The sequence below is a fragment of the Sylvia atricapilla genome, chromosome 8, assembly GCF_009819655.1.
Source record: "Sylvia atricapilla isolate bSylAtr1 chromosome 8, bSylAtr1.pri, whole genome shotgun sequence".
Lineage (NCBI taxonomy): Eukaryota > Metazoa > Chordata > Aves > Passeriformes > Sylviidae > Sylvia > Sylvia atricapilla.
The window spans coordinates 9,379,327-9,399,887 of NC_089147.1; the positions used below are offsets into that span (position 1 = coordinate 9,379,327).

General features: G+C 37.4%; 1 protein-coding gene across 4 annotated transcripts in view; it reads right to left on the reverse strand.

Annotated features, from left to right (window-relative positions):
- VTI1A (vesicle transport through interaction with t-SNAREs 1A) overlaps positions 1-20,561 on the reverse strand; it is a 256,201-nt gene that overhangs the window by 235,051 nt on the left and 589 nt on the right. For all 4 annotated transcript variants that reach the window (XM_066323581.1, XM_066323580.1, XM_066323583.1 and 1 more), the window contains exons 2-3: positions 14,108-14,166; positions 10,502-10,612 (exon numbers count right to left, since the gene is read on the reverse strand). In XM_066323581.1, coding sequence (XP_066179678.1) covers positions 10,502-10,612; positions 14,108-14,166 — 170 coding nt within the window. The remainder of the gene's footprint in view (positions 1-10,501; positions 10,613-14,107; positions 14,167-20,561) is intronic.

Here is a 20,561-nt window from a genome sequence, read left to right on the forward strand (position 1 = left end):
GAATGCCAGACATGTAGCTCATGAATGGAAAAAAGGGATTTAATAACACGTTTGAAAGTGACTCCAAGTATGGGTCAGGAGAAAGATGCAGCCCAGGTGCCTTCAACTGAAATAAAGATCTAACAGGAGGACAACATGACAGAAGGTAAGAAAAAGACAAAAGGAGCACTAAGGGCTTAAAAAGGCTGGGAAAGCAATTCAGGTTAGCAACCCCTAACTTAATCCTGACCTTTCTGTAACTTTTTACCTTGATTTAGTTGACTGAACTAACTTTGTGGGAAGCTTACACAACTGAACCAGAGAGTGTGATTTCTGCTGAAGACTGGGCAGAGAGAAGAGGGAATCACATGGTCACTTGAAGGTATTAATGACACTGAATTATTAAACTCACTGTTTCTAAATAGAAAACAGTCAGTACAAATCAAACATTTTCTTTTGATTAAAAGAATCCTAGCACTGTGCTTAAGACTCTGTCTTAGCATTATTAGTTTTACTTCGAACCACATTAATCCCAGATAAATGCTTCTCCTCTTTTAAGGATGCTAAAAGTTTTAACAGAAACATGTAACATGAAAACCTGTAGTTTCAAAGACAGCTGCTAGTGGAACAATCTATAATACTGACACTAACCTATATTTCTTAAACAAATAAAAATAATTACAAGAAGCACATTAATGTAACAACCCAGCCCTTTGCATAGTTCTATTTAGTTAATACTCATTGCAGTGCCAAAGAGCTGCAGTCATGAGTGAGAAATCCCTTTTGTGCTAGGCACTCCACAAACAGGGATCCCTGTGACAAAATATCTGCAGTTACAAGTCCCAGAATACCAACCACCATAATGGAAAGTAACTTTTCAGATTCTGAAATAAGAGAATTTGCTTTGATATTAATGCAGTTATTCTCTCTTAAATGAAATATTAAATACCACTTTTTTTCCTGCTTGGTGACACAGCCTAGCAAAAGTTACAGCTCGATTTAATAATGGCTCAAATCTTCTACTCAGGAGTCAGTGAAAAGGAGGTGTTAAATTCATAATGAAGGAGCATTTTCTAACTAAGGCCCAAGCCAAGACCCACCAGACACAATACAAGCCTTTTCTTTGACTTGCCAGAATTCACATTTGAATCTTTAGTGAACAGGTACAAAGCCTGCAATTGCAATTCAGTGTTTTCCACACTGACCAGGAGGGTAAGTTGGCAAACACTACCCTTATTCATTCTAGTCTTAACTTCTTGGAAAATAAAAAAAACCAAACTAAGGACATGTTGGAAAGTTGTGGGGGGTTCTGAAAGTAAGCACAAATGCCACTCAATGGGAAACATGCAGAGCCCACACACACACTCCCCATTTTCGTTCTTTTTATACGCCAGACACCAAATATTTAGTTAGCAAAACCCTTTTTTCATTACACCCATCTAAAATGGCTAAATGTTACTATAGACGGAAAAATTATTCTGTTCTACTACTGATCCCTGAAGCCACCTGCTACATTCCCTTTTACTATCTGTAACCTTTATATTTCTACTCTAATTTTCATTGATCACCTCTTTTAGGAGTGAAACCTCTGTAGTATTCATTAAATATTGGAAAAGGCCTATTTTGCTCACACTGGCACCCTAAAGGCAGTTTATAAATGAAAAGTAAGGGAGGTGCTGTATTTGATCCACTTATTATAAATGTATACAAGCATTAAATTGTCAAATGTACAACTTTAGATCCTCTAGCCTTTGCAGGGATTTCCTCCTTAACTGAGTAAGAACAGCAAATTTAAATAGACTTTGTGGCCAAGAACCACTTTTTGTTGAGGTTTGTACAGCAGCTTTAAGGGAAGCTGTCTGTACTTGGAACAGACTACTAAATGATTGCAGAGTATAAATAAAAAGCCACCAAAAAAAAGAACAGAGATATTCACACTTTTTCCATATGTTTCGCATAGTAAAGAACATTACTAGGAGGAGGCAGAATTACACTAATACACTTCCAATTCCATTTTTTTACTTTATACTCCTTCCTCACTAAGTCTTAAGCCAGAAACAAGATGACATGTCCACTGCCATAAAAGTCCATCCTTTTTTACCTCTGACAGCCAGTTTTACAGAATCATAAAGTTCCTTCCAAATTTATTACTGGTATGCTAAAAAGAACCAGCTTAGAGCATAAAATGGGAAGGTTTTTTCCTGAGACAAAAGAGATTAGTTTTTGAATACCATTTTACAACATTTGCAGCTAGAAAATACTAAAGGAATGTAATATTTTTCAGTACAAATTAAAGTCTACCTACAGAAGGGAACAGCACTTTTACCAACACTGATGACATCTGCCTAAACATCTACTTTGTTCTAGGGTTAGAATTTGGGGTAGAGGTAGAAACAAAATTTAAAATTTTGGTTAGTAAGAAAAATCGGTATGAAAAAAGGTGGACTTAATTGATTAAACACTTTTTCTTAAGAATCCCTGACACTTTCGAATTCATCTAGCACATTAGCTTTTCACAAAGGCTGATCAATCAATTATACTAGACTTCTTGAGAAAAGAGCCAGAAATGCAAATTAATTGAACTGTATTTCTATTGCACTAAATTTCAGTATTCCACTTTGGGAAACCCAAGATCATAAAAACAAAACTATGCAAAACATGATACCTGGCAACTCTCATTTCTTGTAAAACACACAGAAGTTAACATGTAACATCACTAAATCAGTGCTATGGAAAGCATCAGAAAAAAAAAAGCAAATACATCCATCACTGTTTCTTCATCTCTTATTAACAAATCTAGAATGTATTTGCATTTACAAGAATTTGCAACTGGCACAGAAAAAATTCTGCTATCCTGTTAACATTACCATAAATCTACAGTCTGTCTCCTGCTACTCTGTGGCAAAGGTTTTCAGCAGAAACAAGGTAACTAAAATACTACTAGTACTAGCAGGCTATAATGAATGCTAGTATTTGTAATGTTTGACAACTGTTTGACAACCAGACATGCAATGTAGTCAGTTATGCAAAGAGGGTTTTTTTACACTCCAATATTCGCTTATGATGCAATGAGAATTTCAACAAGCATTTAATATGTAATGACCATATAAAATTTTCCCCTTGAATTCTGATTGAGAAAATATCAAGATAAAGAACAAGCCTCTTGAAGTTGGGTAGAAATAACTATTTTTAACAGCAGTGCTTATATTTCAAGTTTCTCTTCGTGGAAGCAACAAAACCAAGCTGGCAAAAAAAAGCTATTAACCACTCGTTTGCCAACTAATTTTTGACATGGGACAGTTAATCAGTCACAAAGAAAAAGTTCACCATTTACCAGATGGTAACTTCACTATAAAGGGAAGCTATTTTTGACCATGGCAATTAGTCTTCTCATGTTTCAAACACTACATCCTATTTTCACATTAATTTTTAAATCTATGTGGCTTTAACTTAAAATAAACTGTACATCAAAAGAATGGAAAATAAACAGCCAGGAACACAATTTGACGAATTGGATTTATTTAGTTTATTTAGCTAAACAGGGTCCATTGGATCTCTTTAATAGGCTGACAGTTGCACTGGGCTGGTTAATAAAACATTCAACACAGTATCTTCAGCCAATATAGAAATGCAAATCCCACCAGAAATATTTTATTCATGAAACAGTAATTTCAGTTACTACCAAAGCAAAAAAAAAAAAAAAGAAACGGAGGGAAAAAAAAAAAAAAAATAAAGGCGGAGGGGGAGCGCCGTTCGCTTTGCAAACAAACAGCGCCACCCAGCGTCACTCCGCGGGCAGCACACCGGGACAACACCGGGAGCGGATCCCGCCCGGCTCCAAACGAACCTTCTCTCTATTTTTTATGGTTTATTAGTAGCACGTATTCAGCTATTCAGCGCTGAAATGCAAACTAGCCTCGCTCTAGCTGGAGCAAAAGGAAAAAAAAAAAAGTAAAAGAAAAAAAGTAAAAAGTAAAAACGTAGTAACACATTAAGGAACTTGAGAGTAGAGTTCCAGCCTGAAAAGCAAAGGCGTTTAAATGGTGCGGGTTTTGCCCGGTTTGTCTGATTTTTTTTTGTTGTTGTTTGGTTGAGTTTTTTGGGGGGTTTTTTTTAGTTGTGGTGTTTTGTGTTTTTTTTAGTCTTTATGTTTCTAGCTCGTGACAGAAACAAAATCAAACTTCACACTTCTACTTAAATGAGTGCAGGTGAGCAATACAACGAAGTGAGCGTGAGGTACACTCTGTTTTCCTCATTCATCATTGCCCCCTACACCCACGTTCAACTACAGGACTTTTATTACTGCTGCTACCAAAAGCAGGACAGCGACAGCTGCTTCTTTTTGCACGACAGGTAGGGGAGTATCACTTGAGTAGAATAAGAAATCACTGAAAGATGGAAACAATAAAACCCTCCCCCTTGTGACCCACCCCACTCCCCAAAAGCAGCATTCACCTTTTGTATATCAAGTCACTACTCAACAGCTGGTTTGAAGTAATTTTTCGTCAGTGTGGCTTCTTCCACTCTCTTTTAGAAAGAACAGCAAACATACTTAATTCTACTATTTTGAGAAGTGGAAGTTTTAACATAAGAACAAATGCCATGGTAAACAGAGAAATCGCAGTTCTCCACTTGGGAAAGGCTGATGAGGGCTGAAATCTGAACGTGTCCACAAACTATCAGGTGAGAAAGACTGTCTAGTGAAAAAGGCAGAGCTGATATCATGCTGCATTTCTACTACGTTTCTTAAAACACATTCTACAGAAAGATCTCGTTCTGCCACAGACCACTTTTCAGCTTAATTTAGTAGAGAAACATTTTGTGTGTGAAGGGAGAAAGGAAAGAGGCATGAATGCTTACAGCGCCCTGTGTGAGTCATACACCTTCCATTCACAGCCCCCAGCCACACACAGGAGTTATCAGACTCACTAAATCACTTCCTGAAAACACCTTTATTTGTAATCAGTCAGCCAGGTCTAAGCTACACAAAAAGGTTTTTCTTAAAATCATGTGCATCAGCTCCACCACAACTTGCTGATGGACCAACAAAGAGACATCACAAAAGTCACCAGTCATAGTCCCACGTGTTAACAGAGGAGACAGAATTTCCTGTGAGGGTCAAGGGGGAGTTGGTTGAGAGAAGAATCTAGCTAAGGCATTATCTTTATTGATATTAAAAATTTGCTGCCCTCACCCAGCACATTATCTCTCCATACATTGAGTTATGAGATGCATAACTCACACTTATCGGTCAAACATGGGATAATTCTTTGTAAGCAATACCTACAGAATTACAAAGCACAGGAGGTAAGGTGTGCTTCATTGGTCTGGTGTCTCAGGAATCCCAGCTAAGATGATCATAACCCTTTAGGTTAATTACAAATTAAGCATGTTAACTCCAATCTTTCACACTTTCTTCCGTAGAAAAGCATCTAATCCCTAGTAAATTTTGTTATGAAATAAATTTACTCCCATCTTTCATACTTTCCTCCATAGAAAAGCATCTCATCACTAGTAAATTGCATCTTCATACTTCCACACAAAACAATATAAAGAAATTTAAGACATAAGTAACTTAGAGCAAATTTTCTACAGGGGTGCTAAGTTATACCACTTCCTAATATTTCACCAGTTTAGGCCTTAAATATTGGGAAAAAAAAAAAAAAAAAAACCAAAAAACAAAACATTTTTTCCTGTATCACTTCCCCATTAAAAATAGCAGTATTATAAATCAAGTAATTGCAAAAGGTCAAATGCCTCCAACTTTTTCTTTTCTACCACAAACCCACCAGGGCAAGGACACAAGTGAAAACAAGCTGAAGACAATGTGGAGTTAGCCTCTATAAAAAAGAAGCCAGTCTAATGCTCAGCCACAGCCAGGCAGATAAATATCATATCAGAAGTTATTAGAAAAGTAACAGAGGAAAACAAACAGTGCCTCTGTAAGGAGCAGTTTGAGTAGAGTGTAGAGGAGTGATTACTTATCTCAAGAAGGTGACAATATCTAAAAATGGCACTGAAGGAACTTTTGTTCACAATATGCTTTTTCAAAATTAGATTACCAAAGTACATGGCCAGATAATTCAAATTCTTTCTTCTGAAACTTAGTTCAATCTTGTGTGTATTAAAACAAATCTTCCACAGCCTGTTCAAAAGAGCTGTACTATTCACATAGTGAAAACTAATCTGATTTCAGAAGTTTTAAATGTGTCAACAGATCAGGTTTCACTAAAGGCACCTGTACCTACACAGGCAAGGTTCTTGTGCACACATGACATTTTAACATGATGGATTCCCTGTTTTTAAGAACACTGTTAGGATACAACAATTAAGATATACATACAAGCAGTCCCATACATGGCTCACAATTTTCTAAGTACAAAATACTATTGCAATATTTGCTCTATAAATCAAAATAACCCAGCAGCAACAGTGTAGTCTCTAAGTTTTAGCTCGAACTGGAGAAATAGGAAAGACTGGTCATAAAGATACAGCCAGCAACTTGCCATTTGACAAATGGTGCTCATTAAGCTTACAGCCATATGATTTGTCTGGGTAGGTGACTGAACCTGAATGGAGGTAGTGGTATTTGCAAAAAACAGCCAGAATATAACAGACACACCTGTATGAATTGTTCAGGTGAGCTTCTGGAATCAGGTGATATTTGAGAGTCATACAAGAGAGCTGACTTTATCCAATGAATTTCCATTGGTTATCTCCCTAATTGTTTTTAAAGCTTAACAGCAGCTGAAATTTTAACAATGATCTTAAACAGAACCTGCAGGAGGTATAAATTCTGAATACATACTATTGACTGAAGCTATCATTAAATGCCAAAAATGTTTAAATGTTTACTGAAGTTTTGTACAATGTATGTATCTGCAGATTTGCCCCACCTCCCTCTTTCTTTTTCTTTTAAAGGTTATTCTGAAAGTCAGAATTACCAAAATCAGTACCAGTTCTGAGGATTTAAAAGGAATAAGCACTCTCCTGAACTGATAACAAATGCTACCTGCAAGATTTACCTCTGTGCTGCTGACAGAATAGGAACAGTTCCTAGGTTGCCTCCTTTATCTGATGGCTATTTCTTCTTTCTCAATATGCTCATCTCATTTTCAACACTGATTGTGCAATATTCATTTTGTTACACAAATGTTACTGTATAATGTGGTCTTACAAGATTTTTACATTTCCTCAACTATTTGAATGCCTTATATATCAGCATTAAGCTTTTCAGGAAAATAAATGCCTGCCTTTGTTTTTCTCTGTGTTACAGTGCCCTGACATTGAGCCAGTACATAGAACCCTGGGGATGGATACAAGTGCTAGGAAATAACCACATATTTGCTAGGTTTATAGAGTCACATTTTCACATGGCCTGGGATAGATTTAGCTCAAAGTAATGTTTATAAAATCTGGAAGCCTTTTACTACTGTATATCCCCACTATTTAAAGGTAACTGTCTACTTTTAGATAACAATTAACATGAAATGCTTTATTTGTATGAATAAGCAACACCTATAATCCATATACTTAAAATACTGTTTTTTGCCATCAGAACTTACTTCGAGCAGGAAGTAACTTACATCTGAAATAGCCAGAAAAAAATAAAATAATATTTACAAGTTTAAACCGTATAATGGTGCATCAGCAGATGCAGGGAAAAGACTTCTGATAGGAAGATCGTTTGAAGCTTCGGAGACTCTTTTACAGATGGTCCCAAGCCCGGAAAAGCACAAGACTGCGATGTGCAACTCCACTCGGGGCCACAAGATAGAGCCAGCAGCGCGCTGAGCGCTCCGCAGCCCCGCAGGTCCCACCGCACCTTCCCCGACCCAACCGGGACCAACCACCCGCCCAGGAATCAGGGCCTGGGATGTGCTCTTGGAAATGAGATCATAAAGCCAAGATTTACACGTGCAAGTGAAAAAAGACAGCATAAGGCTTATCAAACAGTTTCACTCTGTTTTGGTACATTTATTGCAAGCCTGGAAGTTGGCTTTTTGAGATGTGCGCAGCTTTTCTGCGGAGAGGCATCACTTCATGCTGGCCCAGTTCTGGTATTTCTCCCCAGGGAGGACTGCAGAGCACTGAGGTGAGCATCAGAAACCACTCCTGCCTAAAGCTGAGGTGCAGTGCTCGCTCTGTTCATTTTCCCCATCAGTATTCACAGTGCTATGCTTCCTGAGTACTTTCAAAGACAAAATTGTGCTATTCTTTTTTTTCATTATCACCATTCCCTTCCAAGAGAGAGGGCTAAGACAGGGCCTTTGCCTTCACCCCCTCCTGGAGGGCAGAGCACTGACACCTAACAGCAGGTCTCCAACCAACAAGGATTACAAATGAGAGGAAATACATCTCCTATTTGTAACTTTTTTCCTACTTGATTACAAAGTTAGAGATGAAAAGCCATATTTGGAGTAACTTTTCTAAGTATAGCTCAACAGAGCTTGAATTTTTATTTTTCAGAATATACAACATAGTAAAGTGTATGGGAAAAAACCTCCTACATATTCACAAAGATGCCACAGCACTTAATAAATAATATTACAGTGGTGGCATTTTGTCATTATTACACACACTGCTCAAGATAAAATAAACTCACCAGTTACATATTAAATGTCAAAAATAAACTTCAATGTTGTCCATCCTGCCAGTAAAGAATGGACAAGCAAACAGTCCACAAACCACGTTTCCTTCTCCTAGCTTTATACATGTTGCTATGCTGCTTTTTTCATAACTGTTTGGGTGAAGGCAAATTTTCAGATGCTATAAAGGCATTCAAATACTGACAAAATCAATTCTCATGTTATCAATGAATATAAAGTAAAACTACTAGTGCTGGTTCTGCATTCACTTTACCTTTGAAATACAGAACTTAATGAAAAAGACTGTATACTGAGGTAAGTAAATTTTGTAATTAATTTTGTTCTATAGTTTCCAACAAGTTGCTGTTTGCCTGGATAATAATAATAAAAAAGTCTTTAAAAAATCCTTACGTACAAAATTAGAAAAATATTAGCACTGAGAAACTGGAACTACGTAAGGCATTTAGTTGTAATACCACTATGTGCTACATAAGTGAGACTTTTTCAAGCACAGTTGTTTTCTTCCAGCACTTTGCTCCATCCTTCACATCATTTTCTTTCCTTGATCTTCTGCTGAAGATCCTTGGGTTTGGAGCTGTTGTTTCTACCCATTATTATGATCTGTTCCTTCTTCTTTTTCATGTTGTTTTTGCTTTTCACTCTGAGCACAAACTTATGTTCTTGTGATCAAGTAACTCCCAGTGCTATAATGCATTTCCTTGCACTCATTTCTCCTCTTCCATATAGTGTTCAGTTCTGAACTCTCTCAGTTTCACTTGCCTGGGAATATGAAAGTATGAATTCTGCCATCTACCTACATATAGGCCAGGAACAAATATGCTGACAGCAAATTCTCACACATCTGAGAAGATAAACAGCATTCACAATTGGACCAGAAATTGCTCTCTCTGGGAAGTCCCTGTTTGGCCACACACAATTCCTACAGGGCAACAGATGAGGCTGCCTCAAAATTTTGATGCAAGTCTTTTTATTCTAACATTCCTCAAACTTTACAAACGGCAGCCATCTTCTCATGCATTTCTGTGCAACTGCTCAACTTGGCAGAAGCACAGAGGAGTGACAGTCAGCTGGATTTCTTGGCTGCAGGTATAAACATTGACTCCCCTTCCCTGAAGGATTAAACTGCTGCCAGCAACCTGAGGAAATTCACAGTTCTCCAGCGAATGGAAAATACTGCCACTAGTTATTTCTTTCTCCCTAGCCCGGAGGAACTGAGCTGCTGCCAATTAACATAGCATTTTCCTACACTTTGCAATCCCTTTGAACTTTTTCAGGATTTTACAGGAAACAGTTTTGTCTCTATGTAAATCTATTCAATGCAAATCCCAGTCACAAAAAAAAGGACTGATAACTGTAGCAGAAGCTGCTAGACAAGGGAATCTTGTTAGTCTGCATCCATTACCAAAAAGATGTAGCATTTATAACCAATTTGTACAAAGGCCAAGAAGAATCTAAGTGCAATGGAAAAGAAAACACAGTGACTAACAAATGAAGTGCACATGAGATACACTATATTCAAAAATTCTACAGATTAGACATTACACTGCTTTTCATGTTACTGCCCACATTACTACAAGCTGTCATTCCTTGAGAAATAGGATTAAAAGCTGACTATTTTGCATACATAATATACACTCCCAATGTTTAATGACAGAGAAACAACAGAGTTCCAGGGTAAAGGAACAGGAGGTTAGCAACTGGAATATTGGTATGGGACTGCTGCTGAAAGAAAAGCTTCTCTTCCCCAGTTTGGTTTTTATCTGCCCACATCCATAGCAAGACACATGCAGAACTCATCTCTCACACTAATCAAAATGCCCTCTAATTTGCCTAAAAAACTGCATTGTTTTATTTTTGTCTTATTTTAAAAATTCTTAGAGATTCCTTTCTTATGTAATATGTTAAAAACTCACAAAATCAGCTTCAAGTTTTCCCATTTCTTGTTTGTAGCTTCTCATTCGACTGCTGTACATCCCTCGGCTTTGAGGTGGGATCTCTCGAACTTCAAGTTCCATCTGCTCAAGCTGACAAGTGAAAACAAAGAGGAGGTATATAAATCAAAAGGCTAACTAAAGCAAGAACAAATTTACCTGCTTTATATGGTGCTGTCTGTTCAGGAATTCTATGTTGAACAGCAGAAGAATCCCATAGCTGCCTTTTAAAATCTTTCTAATTTAATTAAAAAACAGAATTCCTCTCCTTGGTCGCTGAAGGCACCTGAAACAATATTTACTCACCTCCTACTGATCTTGGTTGAGCAATATGGCATAGGAGCAGAAATGCTTTTCAATTAGAGTCACAGGCTACTGGTTGCAGGTCTTCACAAGGGACTGCTAGAATTTATTCCCATGTAATCACTTGTTTATACTTTGAAATTTCATCCTCATATCATAAGAAAAGCTTCTGAATTTAATCAATGGAATTGCCAGATACTCAAAAGTCATTTTGCCTGATCTACTCTGATTATACAAAATGATATTCAATAACAAACTATAAAGCAGCCTTTAATTAAATAGTCACTAATGAATTGAAACACACAAAGCAATTTCTAATTCTACCCAGTTCTTTAGCTCAGGCTTAACTTTCCAAAGGGATATTATAAATTAAACCAATAGCTGGAATTAATAGCTTATTTCTTATCAATTTCATCTTAATATATTTGATCTCAAATGTTCTATAAACATTGCTCTCATATATATGTGTAAGGTGGGGAAATTTTAATGAAGTCTCAATTCTTGTCTATTATATAAGAACAAAAACATCTACCAGCAAATCCAGAATTTGCACCAACAATCAGACTGTGGTCCATGAAATCTAAAATATTTGTTCTAGAGAGTCAATATTAGAGAGTGTCATGCCCAAAGAACAGCAATGAAGCATATTTAGGCTGACCAAGATTCACCAATGTTTTTTCATCATGAAATTAAATGAGTGTATTTTGTGGCTGGGCTGAGAAATTTCCATGAGAAACCATGCAGAAAACAGTGGTCCAAGCAAGTGTGAACCTAAATGTAACCTAATTTCATGCATCTCCATTTTCAGAACTCATATAATCGATCAAATTGATTATTGATAAAATCATATTATTGATAGAATTGATTATTGATAAAATCATAGTTTTCATAAACAAGCAAAAGCAGAGCAGCTCTTCATACTTCCATTCAAAAATATAACAAAGTAGTATGGCTGATATTGTCTACTCCAAAACAAGTCTCTCCCTCCCACAGCAACTTCTCCATATGAATCTGCTCTGGATTCTGGAATCAGCTGCTAAAATTTTAAGATACTTTTAAGTTTCACTATTTTATTCTGATTCTAAAGCCCTGAAACTAAAATAGAGATCTAAGCTTATAAACACAAGACAGGAATAACCCAGCATTTGCAACACAACAATTTTTTGATGCATCCTTCAGCAAAGATAAAGCCAAATAACAGAGAAAGAGGGTTTTGTCTTCTTAAAAGTAGAATTTCACTCAAAAATACACAACTCTTCTAGTACGTGCTAGATTTTATACTCCAAGAATTTCCCCAAGGTTAGCTCAACAATCATCTTTCTTAAAAACCTGATAAAAATAACAATCACATACACCACACTGGATGTAGAACAACAGGATTTCTCTCCAGAGATCTCTTACTCCACAGCTCTGGCTTGAAAAAGGAAGCCTTGGAGTCTGAAAGTTTTCATGTCAGTTTTGCACATACATCAAATCAATTACACCAGTGATTTTACCCAAACAAAGCAGACAGTGTTTTAAAACCATCACTGGTTAGTGAATACAAATAAATTATCTCTAGAATAATATTTATAATACATAAGAGTGTTATTTCCTAGCCAAGCAGGAAATAAACCAAAATCAGCTAATCCCAGCTTTGACTACACATGAAAATGAAACAAACCAATGTATGAAAACTATCAGCAGCAATTTTGATTTTCTACTGTAGCCTCTAGTTTCAAAGAGGATCTTCTTAATCAGTTCTTTTATTAGAAGGCTTGTTCAAATTGATTTCTAAACCCAAGCCTTGACATTAATCACAAACATGTTGGGTAACTGCTTAAAGCTAATAATTGAATCTAAAGACCTCAAACAAAAGTGTGAAAGAAAAGCCAGTACATTAAATGAAGATCATCATTAAGATAAAAATACAGATATTGGATTTATTTTTTAATCTTGTAATAAATCCAAATTTAGATTATCTTTTTCTGACATAAGGGGAGAAGTAAGAAGCCATTAACTCAATTTCTGCTCCTTCCAATCTACTCAGAGTAGAAAACCAAATTTGAATGATCACCCACAGTGGAGCTTCTCTGTACTGCTCTGTCTTTTGCAACTTGTAGTGAAAGCAAGCTGAAAAAACATCTCTAGATTTCTACTTTTTGCAGCTATTTGAATATGAAAGTGCCCAAAAGGCCTTAATGTATCATCAGAACATCCTCATGAGATGAGATAGTAATTTTACCATGTTTCTCACTGGGAATACTAAAACAGAGAGGTCAGGTGCCTTGTCATCCTCACAAAGCAAAACTCCAGGACGTCACCCCAAGATCCAGCTTTACTGGATGCTATTCCAACACTGTGGTCTACAAGACTAATTCTATTTTTAAACCAAAAGCACCACTTTTTTCTTCCTATGCCACTTCAAAAAATAATTGTATTGTTTAGTTAGTAGCCCAATAATTGATTCAAGTTCTTTCCATTATAAGAAATTCTAGGGTAGAAAAGCTAATTTCTTTCCCTATCCTAACACTCAGAGTACATTTGTGACATTAGATAAACCAAACTCATTTGCAAGCAACAAACAAAAGCAACTTCAGATAAGGAACTATTGGCCACTTGGAAAAAAGACAATCTCAGCTGTCACCAACACCTCTCTGCTCAGTCACTCCACATCTATAAAACTTTACTCTAACACTCCTCCTACATGGAAGACACGACAGGCTGTAATGGAAACAAAATAAACAAAAGAAGAGTCACAGTTGCTTAACACATGTTGCTCATCACATACTGGGTTTTTTTGTCACTGTGAACACACACTAATGCTTGGTTAACACCTACACTCTTCTCTGATCAGACTCTTCTCTCAGACCACTGCCATGGCCCCTTTGACCTCACCTTTATTTCTTACTTGCTAAAATGGAAAAAAAGATCTATTGCTCTACAAGACATTCTGATAGATGAAATTAAGTAGGTGCTTGGGTCTCACAAGCCAAAAATAAAGTCATGACGCATAAATATTTAATTCCATTCCTAAAGTAAAAGACCTAATCCACAACTCTGAGTCTGTAACTTTTTATTGATTTATAGCAGTAGCAAAAATCTTGCACCACTTAACACAGGATTTTAAAAAAATACACTCTTCTTGTATTTCATATTCTCAAATAGGAACTATTTCAAGATGATTATTTCATTTTCTAATATGTCATTAAGTATTTTTACAGCATGGGTGTTAAATGTTACTATCAATGATCCTATTATTTTTGTTAGGAATTTGCAGTTAACATATGAAAAGTCAGAACATACCAGTTCCCTCGCTTCTTCAAGCTGTTTCTCAACATTTGCAACCATCTGCTTCTTCTCATCTGAAACAGAATTGTGAAAACACCAATATGATTGTGCTCTTACCATGAAAGAAAAAGATACCATTTCAAAGACTGTATGTATCAGCTAAAACAGACTCAAGATTTATTCTGTGTGACATCCTCACACATGGTGATATGCACATTAGTAATTAAAAAAAAAAAAAGACTGGAGAATCCTTGAAGTCTTCTGCCCTGTTATGCAGCATTTGCTAGTTAGGAAAGCACTTACAGCTGCTTCAGCTGTAGGAATTATGCCTCAGCAGCCACTTGCTGGTGTGTACAAATGCATGAGAAAGCACATATATACACTAAATGGAAAAAAAATCATTTAAGAACAAAGGCTTAACATATTCATTTGCAAAATATGAGATGCAAAAACCAACTATCCCAATTAAAATTAATTCAGGTTCTGAAGAAAAATTATGTTTCTATTCCTCTACTCCTATGCTGGGTCTAGAATTGTTTCTTTTGCTTCAACAGATATAAAATGAAATTGCCACAAGAACTACAAGAAAACCGCTGTCTTCTAGTAGCAGTAAAAAATGGAAATTAGTAATAAAATATAATTTTCTTTTAACTCCAGTAATTTTAAAGCTATATATAACAATCACCATCTGCCAGGTCCCTAAGCAAGGCTATATTCCTGCTACAGAGTGACTTTTGACCAGCTTCCAACTATCCATTTGCAGGCAGAGAATCCAGTCTGAACTGAGATTCAGTGTCACATCACCACAAACATTCCAACTGCTTCATAACTTGGTTCGTTATGGCACAAAATGGGACTGAGAAATATTCAGACACTGGATAATAAAATGTTCCCACGCTGCTTCATTACTGTGAGTATTCAAGAGTCTGATTCCTACCATCACATCTTCCAGCATTCAGAATCCAAACCCACCCATTGTGTCAATGAAGTTGACAACAAAACTGAACATACAACTGCTTGTTTGGAACCAGGTGTATCATGAAACAGCTGTACTGGTGGTTTGCCCAATGAAGCAGATAATGTCACCAAAGTGTCACCAAAGGTCACAATGAATAAGTTTACCTTGGCACAAGAGTTAATCATGTATCTCTAAACTTCAGAGCTTTGTTTTTAAGTCTGAATCCCCTTGCATCTCTTCCACATGATCTCTTTGTATCCTGGAACTGACACATTAAAGACCAAAAGGGACTATCTGATGATCTCTTTCCATCCTCTGCATTCCACCAGCCACTGAATTTCATGAAGGGGCAACTTTAAAAAAGGAACATAATTCAGCTTCTCACAGGCTGAAATGCCTATCAATCTATCTTCTTAACCACCTAAAATACTCCACTCTCATTTAAAGGCCACAAGAACATCACAATCTGTCCTTCCTCAGTTACATACACTGGAGCTCTGCCTGCAGAGGATCATGCTTGGGACCATCTCTCCTGCAAATCTGGAATTCACACTTCCTCATCTAGTGGATTCTACCACAATAGAAGAAGCAGGAAATATTTTGTGGGTAGCACTTTCAGTTTTCTGTAAGAAATGTCTTCCTTTAATTCCCCACCAGGTTCTCATGATGGCACCCAGGCCAGAGAATTCAGCACTTTGTCTTCCTAACATAAAAAAACCCCCAAAAGTAATCTGCCCCTTCCTCCCCTCCATTTGCATTTCTATTCTCACATCCTAAAACACCTGTTCTCTCTTTCATTTGGAAGTTAGCAAGATGACGATGGACGAAAATAAAACCAATGGAAGGTATGAAACACACAACACCATTTTATTGAAGCTGAAATAAAATTTTAAAATATAGCAGCAGAGAATAAATGTACTACAGCATTTCCGGAATTTCCCCGAGTTGTACTGGATCACAATTTTCATACACATTTAGTAACCTGAAATTTAAGGATATAAAGTTGGGAGGGGTTCAAAGTTATTTCATGCTGAGCAAATTGTGTTTGTACTTGTGATTACAAGAACTACTCAGCACTTCACTGGCCACCAAAATCTTACTGACCCACAGAGAAATTCAGCTACAGACCTTTTTTTAGGGAAAACTCTTTAGTACAGAAGAAGATCTGGCTAAAACTGCTCCCATAAAATTAGGAGGAGAGGGTATTCAAATGATCTCCAATGGTTTAGTTAATTAAATTTTAACCCAACTCCAGATTTTAACACTGGCCCAGGCACATAATCACCCAGATGGTGCCCAGGACAACAGCCTTTGTTTTTCATTCAAACAGAGATATGTGAGCAGGCACATGGCAACATCCCAGCACTGCAGCTCTGGAGCAGGATCTTCACAGACTTCCAGGAGAGCAGAGAAACTTGTTGCAACTGCTGACCCTCCATTGCACACAATACCATGTAACCATCGTTTCCAAAGCATTTCTTTTCAGTTTTACTTTTACTTCAATGGTTAAGCAAAGGAAAAAACTTATTTCACAGCCAGAATCTTCCTAGCAAGGAGGCACAATACTCACAGGATGACTTACTGAGAGACTGAAAGTGAGATCCAAGGGAGTTCCTCTGGGTAGGAGAAGTTTGCCACTAATCAAGTAGATCAGGACAAACGAGTTACAGTCCAATTAAAGATGCTCATATTTCTAACTGTATTAGCCTACTGTGACTTACCAGTTTCCAACCTGCCTACTCAATCACTTCCTTAAATACACTTCCACAGGAAATGAAGAAAAAAGTGTTTTATAACTTTTTGTTTTGATTGAGAATTCAAATCCTTTGGAGAAAATTAAAAAAAAAAAAAACAGCTTCATCAAATATAGCTTAATGCAATTTTTCCCTACATTGCTAGACAGAATGTTTCAAACAAAATATTCCACATAGTTTGTATAATTTAAGTGGGGAAATTGACAAAATATGGATGAAGGCTGGAAACAAACAGGGTTTTCCTCTGTGTAGGATTACAAAGAAATCTGTTCTCTGTTTGTACACAAGGTTGTATCATTTTCTTAAAAGAAACAAGCTTCACTACGTTTTCCCCAGTTCCTTCAGGTTTGCCCTGGTGTTGGACACTTTCTTTGCCTCCCAAAATACAGCAATTACAGAAAGGTAGGAATCTGCCCACAAAGTGGGAAAGATAACACAGCACTGGTTTGATCTCAGAGTCAATATAGAGATTAAAAACCCTGGAACAAAACTGAGTAGTCCCACTGCTCGTGGAATTGCTTCTTTCCATTAGTACATGCTGAGGAAGAGTGACTAACAAAGGGCTTCATTCACAGACCACTTGCAGATGTTGCTGTGCTCGCTCAGGTGGTTTCATGTTCACCACTACCAGAAGTTCCTGTCCAACAGCAGAGATAACTGGAACAATACATGTATTTCTATCTTTGGGTTACAAAACTGGGTTCAAGAGGCATAACATAATGAGCCAGACCTGAAACTGAGACAGCAAACTTCAGCTCAGAGTACAACAGAAAATTAAAGGTTAGGTTTCTTCAGCAAAACCTGCTAGCAACTGAAGTGCAGCACTTTGATTGCCCAGTAGAAAATGCAAGTACCAAACATTAGAAGAATGGCAGCACTCCAGTCCAAAGCCATCACAGCCCAGAGGACACTGTACTGGGAATAGACTTAACTGTCACCATTTGTGCTGATAAAACTCTCATTCACATCAAACAATCAAAATGTATATGAATTTTTGGTCAAATCACAAGACATGCTTCTCTGAAACACCAAGGAGCATTAATAAAACACATCAGTCAACGATCTTTATTCTTCAAAGACCTGCAGCAGCATCACAGAAAATCTATTTAAAAGACACTTCTCTATTTATAACTTTCGTTATTCCTCCAGGTGACGTCTGCCTCAACAACAGAAGAATTTCTTCCCGAGACGTTCTATTGTCCCTGCTGCTTATTGTTTCTGTGATATGAGAGAGCCTTTGTTATGTTTCTTGCTGAACTACTTATGCATTTGTGACAACAGGATTGTCTGCTGAGCCATCATCCTCCTAGAACACAAGACAGCACCATGTCCTGACAACACAGAATGCAGGGATGTTGTGAAACCAATCAACCAGAATTTCTCCATTACAGCAGGTCCATCTTGGGCAGCAGAGGGAAATAACCAGTCACTAGAGTTCAGGAGATCTCTTTTTATTATGCAGAGTGGCACAAGTCCTTACACCTTTCATCCTGCTTCTTCCAGCGGGGAGGAAGAAGGCCATCATCTCTCTCAAATCATTGCTGCTGAAAACTGTCACCTCACGTTCCCCTCCCACCTCATAATCCTCTTTTTGAGGCTCTCCCAGCCATCGCCACAAGAACTAACTGGAACTTCTGGTGATGAAGAAGCAAAGATCTTGCAAATATTCCTATTAAGAAACAAGGGAAAAATGTGTATTTAAAATATTTCTGATAAAGTGATCAGCATAATCAGAGATTTTTTTTTCCAGGTGGTCAAATATGCTTCTGTTAGCTAAGAGTGTAGTTTGTTTTGAAGTCATGGAAAATGTTTTTCCTGATGAAAGACAGAACAGCCCTGAAAACAGAAGCAATACTAAGCTGTAAATGTACAGTGCAAGAAGCAGCTATAATGCAAGCCAGTTTAAACCAGGTATGACCAACCTCAAATATAACATAGGTAAAAAAAAAAAAAAAAAAAACCAAAACAACAAAAAAAAAAACACTTTTGTCTTGACTCCATTTAGCCCAGTACCACATTACTGGACCTGTAGGGAACAGGCATTCTGTTTCCTCTGAGAGGCTGGCAAATTCTATTAAAAAAATAACCTTCTAATAATCTCATGAAAGAGTGATGATTTCAAACCCTGCTGCTTCTAGGCTATGTCACTGTTTAAGCCAACACTCTTTAAACATCTTTTATTTAAGCTCCAAAATCTCCCTAAGTGAATAAGAGAGACTGATTCAAGGAGAGGATTAAGGAAATGGACTACTATTATTCAGAATATTCTTTCTACTACTGAACAGACTCTGATGACTTCCAAAATCTATACAATTAGGAACTCAATTCTCTATTCTTTACAATTAGGGAATTAAAGCTCTCTTTTCCTATAAATCAGTCTAGCACTACTGATTTTCAGAGGATGAGCCAGTAGTGTATTTATGATGCCTCCCTGTTCCTACCAGAGGTCCTTAAATTCACTGTTCAAAAGTTAAGAAGCCTTTGTGAAGGATTCCCTGTTTCCTCTCAGTAAATGGTTCCAGTGCCCATTTACAGGGCTAATATCATTTCTGAGCAGATTAAATTACACCAGCTCTAAAATTCAATCGCAGGAACTCTGATTCTCTCTCTTCTTCATTTTGCAAGTCTCCATTAGAAAACAGACAACTTTTTCCACCTCAGCTGCAGCTTCTGACTGAATTATCTCCCTGTGACCTTGCTGTTAAGATCAAGAGCAAAATATCTTTGTTAAGCCAAGGAAAAGGCATAGTTTCCTTTAACCATGGAACTCAACTCTATTTTTTCAGAAGAATTTCTAACTTGCTAAGATTAGAATCGGACATAACCTTCCAGAATTAAGAAGATTTTTTAATCAAAATCCCCTGTGATCACACATTTTAGTTGACCACCAACCTCAAATCCTGTTTAGAGTCACTACTTCATCACTTCATGATGTATTTCCCACTCTAAAAGTAGGATGTTATTCTTTGGTCCTGGATGCCTTTTCCTTTAGTCATATGGAAATCTACACCATTTAGTATGTGTTTGTTTCCTTCTTATACTGTTCCAGCCCTAAGTGTCCCAAACTTTTGGGTAATATGCATAAGAAGCAGAGGCAGAAGTATTAAATGAGCTGCAAATGGAAATATTTAGCTGAGCTACAAGATGAACAGACGAGAAAAACAGGAGTGCCAGCTTCCCTCCATCTCACACTCAGAGCCCTATACTGGGGCACTGATTCCTCTGTGCTGGAAGATTCAGCTGGCCTGATTAATGAGATTATGATTTTCATCCTTCTACTCTCACAGACCGTATTGACTCTACTGCAGAGATGGATACATCATGAATTAGACCATGAACGCTGCAGGCTACTGACAAACACATTAAAGTAAACGAACACTTTTCTCTGAATCTGGTCCTGCATGTGAGTCACCACAGTCAATTATCCAAATCAAACGTATGAACAGTAGGCAGCAAAAATACAGATTCAGATTAAGTCATGCACAAAATCGGTCCGTGCCACAGGAAAAAGACTTGATTTCCATTAGTGATGTTGTGGCATGATCACAATAAAGAGGATTCAGCAGCAGTGCTGGTGCAGAGAACATCCCCCACCAGCTCTGCTCAGCCCTTCAGGTGCACTGGCGTAACTTCGCGTGGCCCCAGAGCGGGGCAGAAGGGAAGAGCCGATCCTTACAGGTGACCAACAAACAAATATTCGGTCAGAGCATCCTTAAAATATCAAGAGACAACTCGCCGCTGGGACAGACCCGGGGCA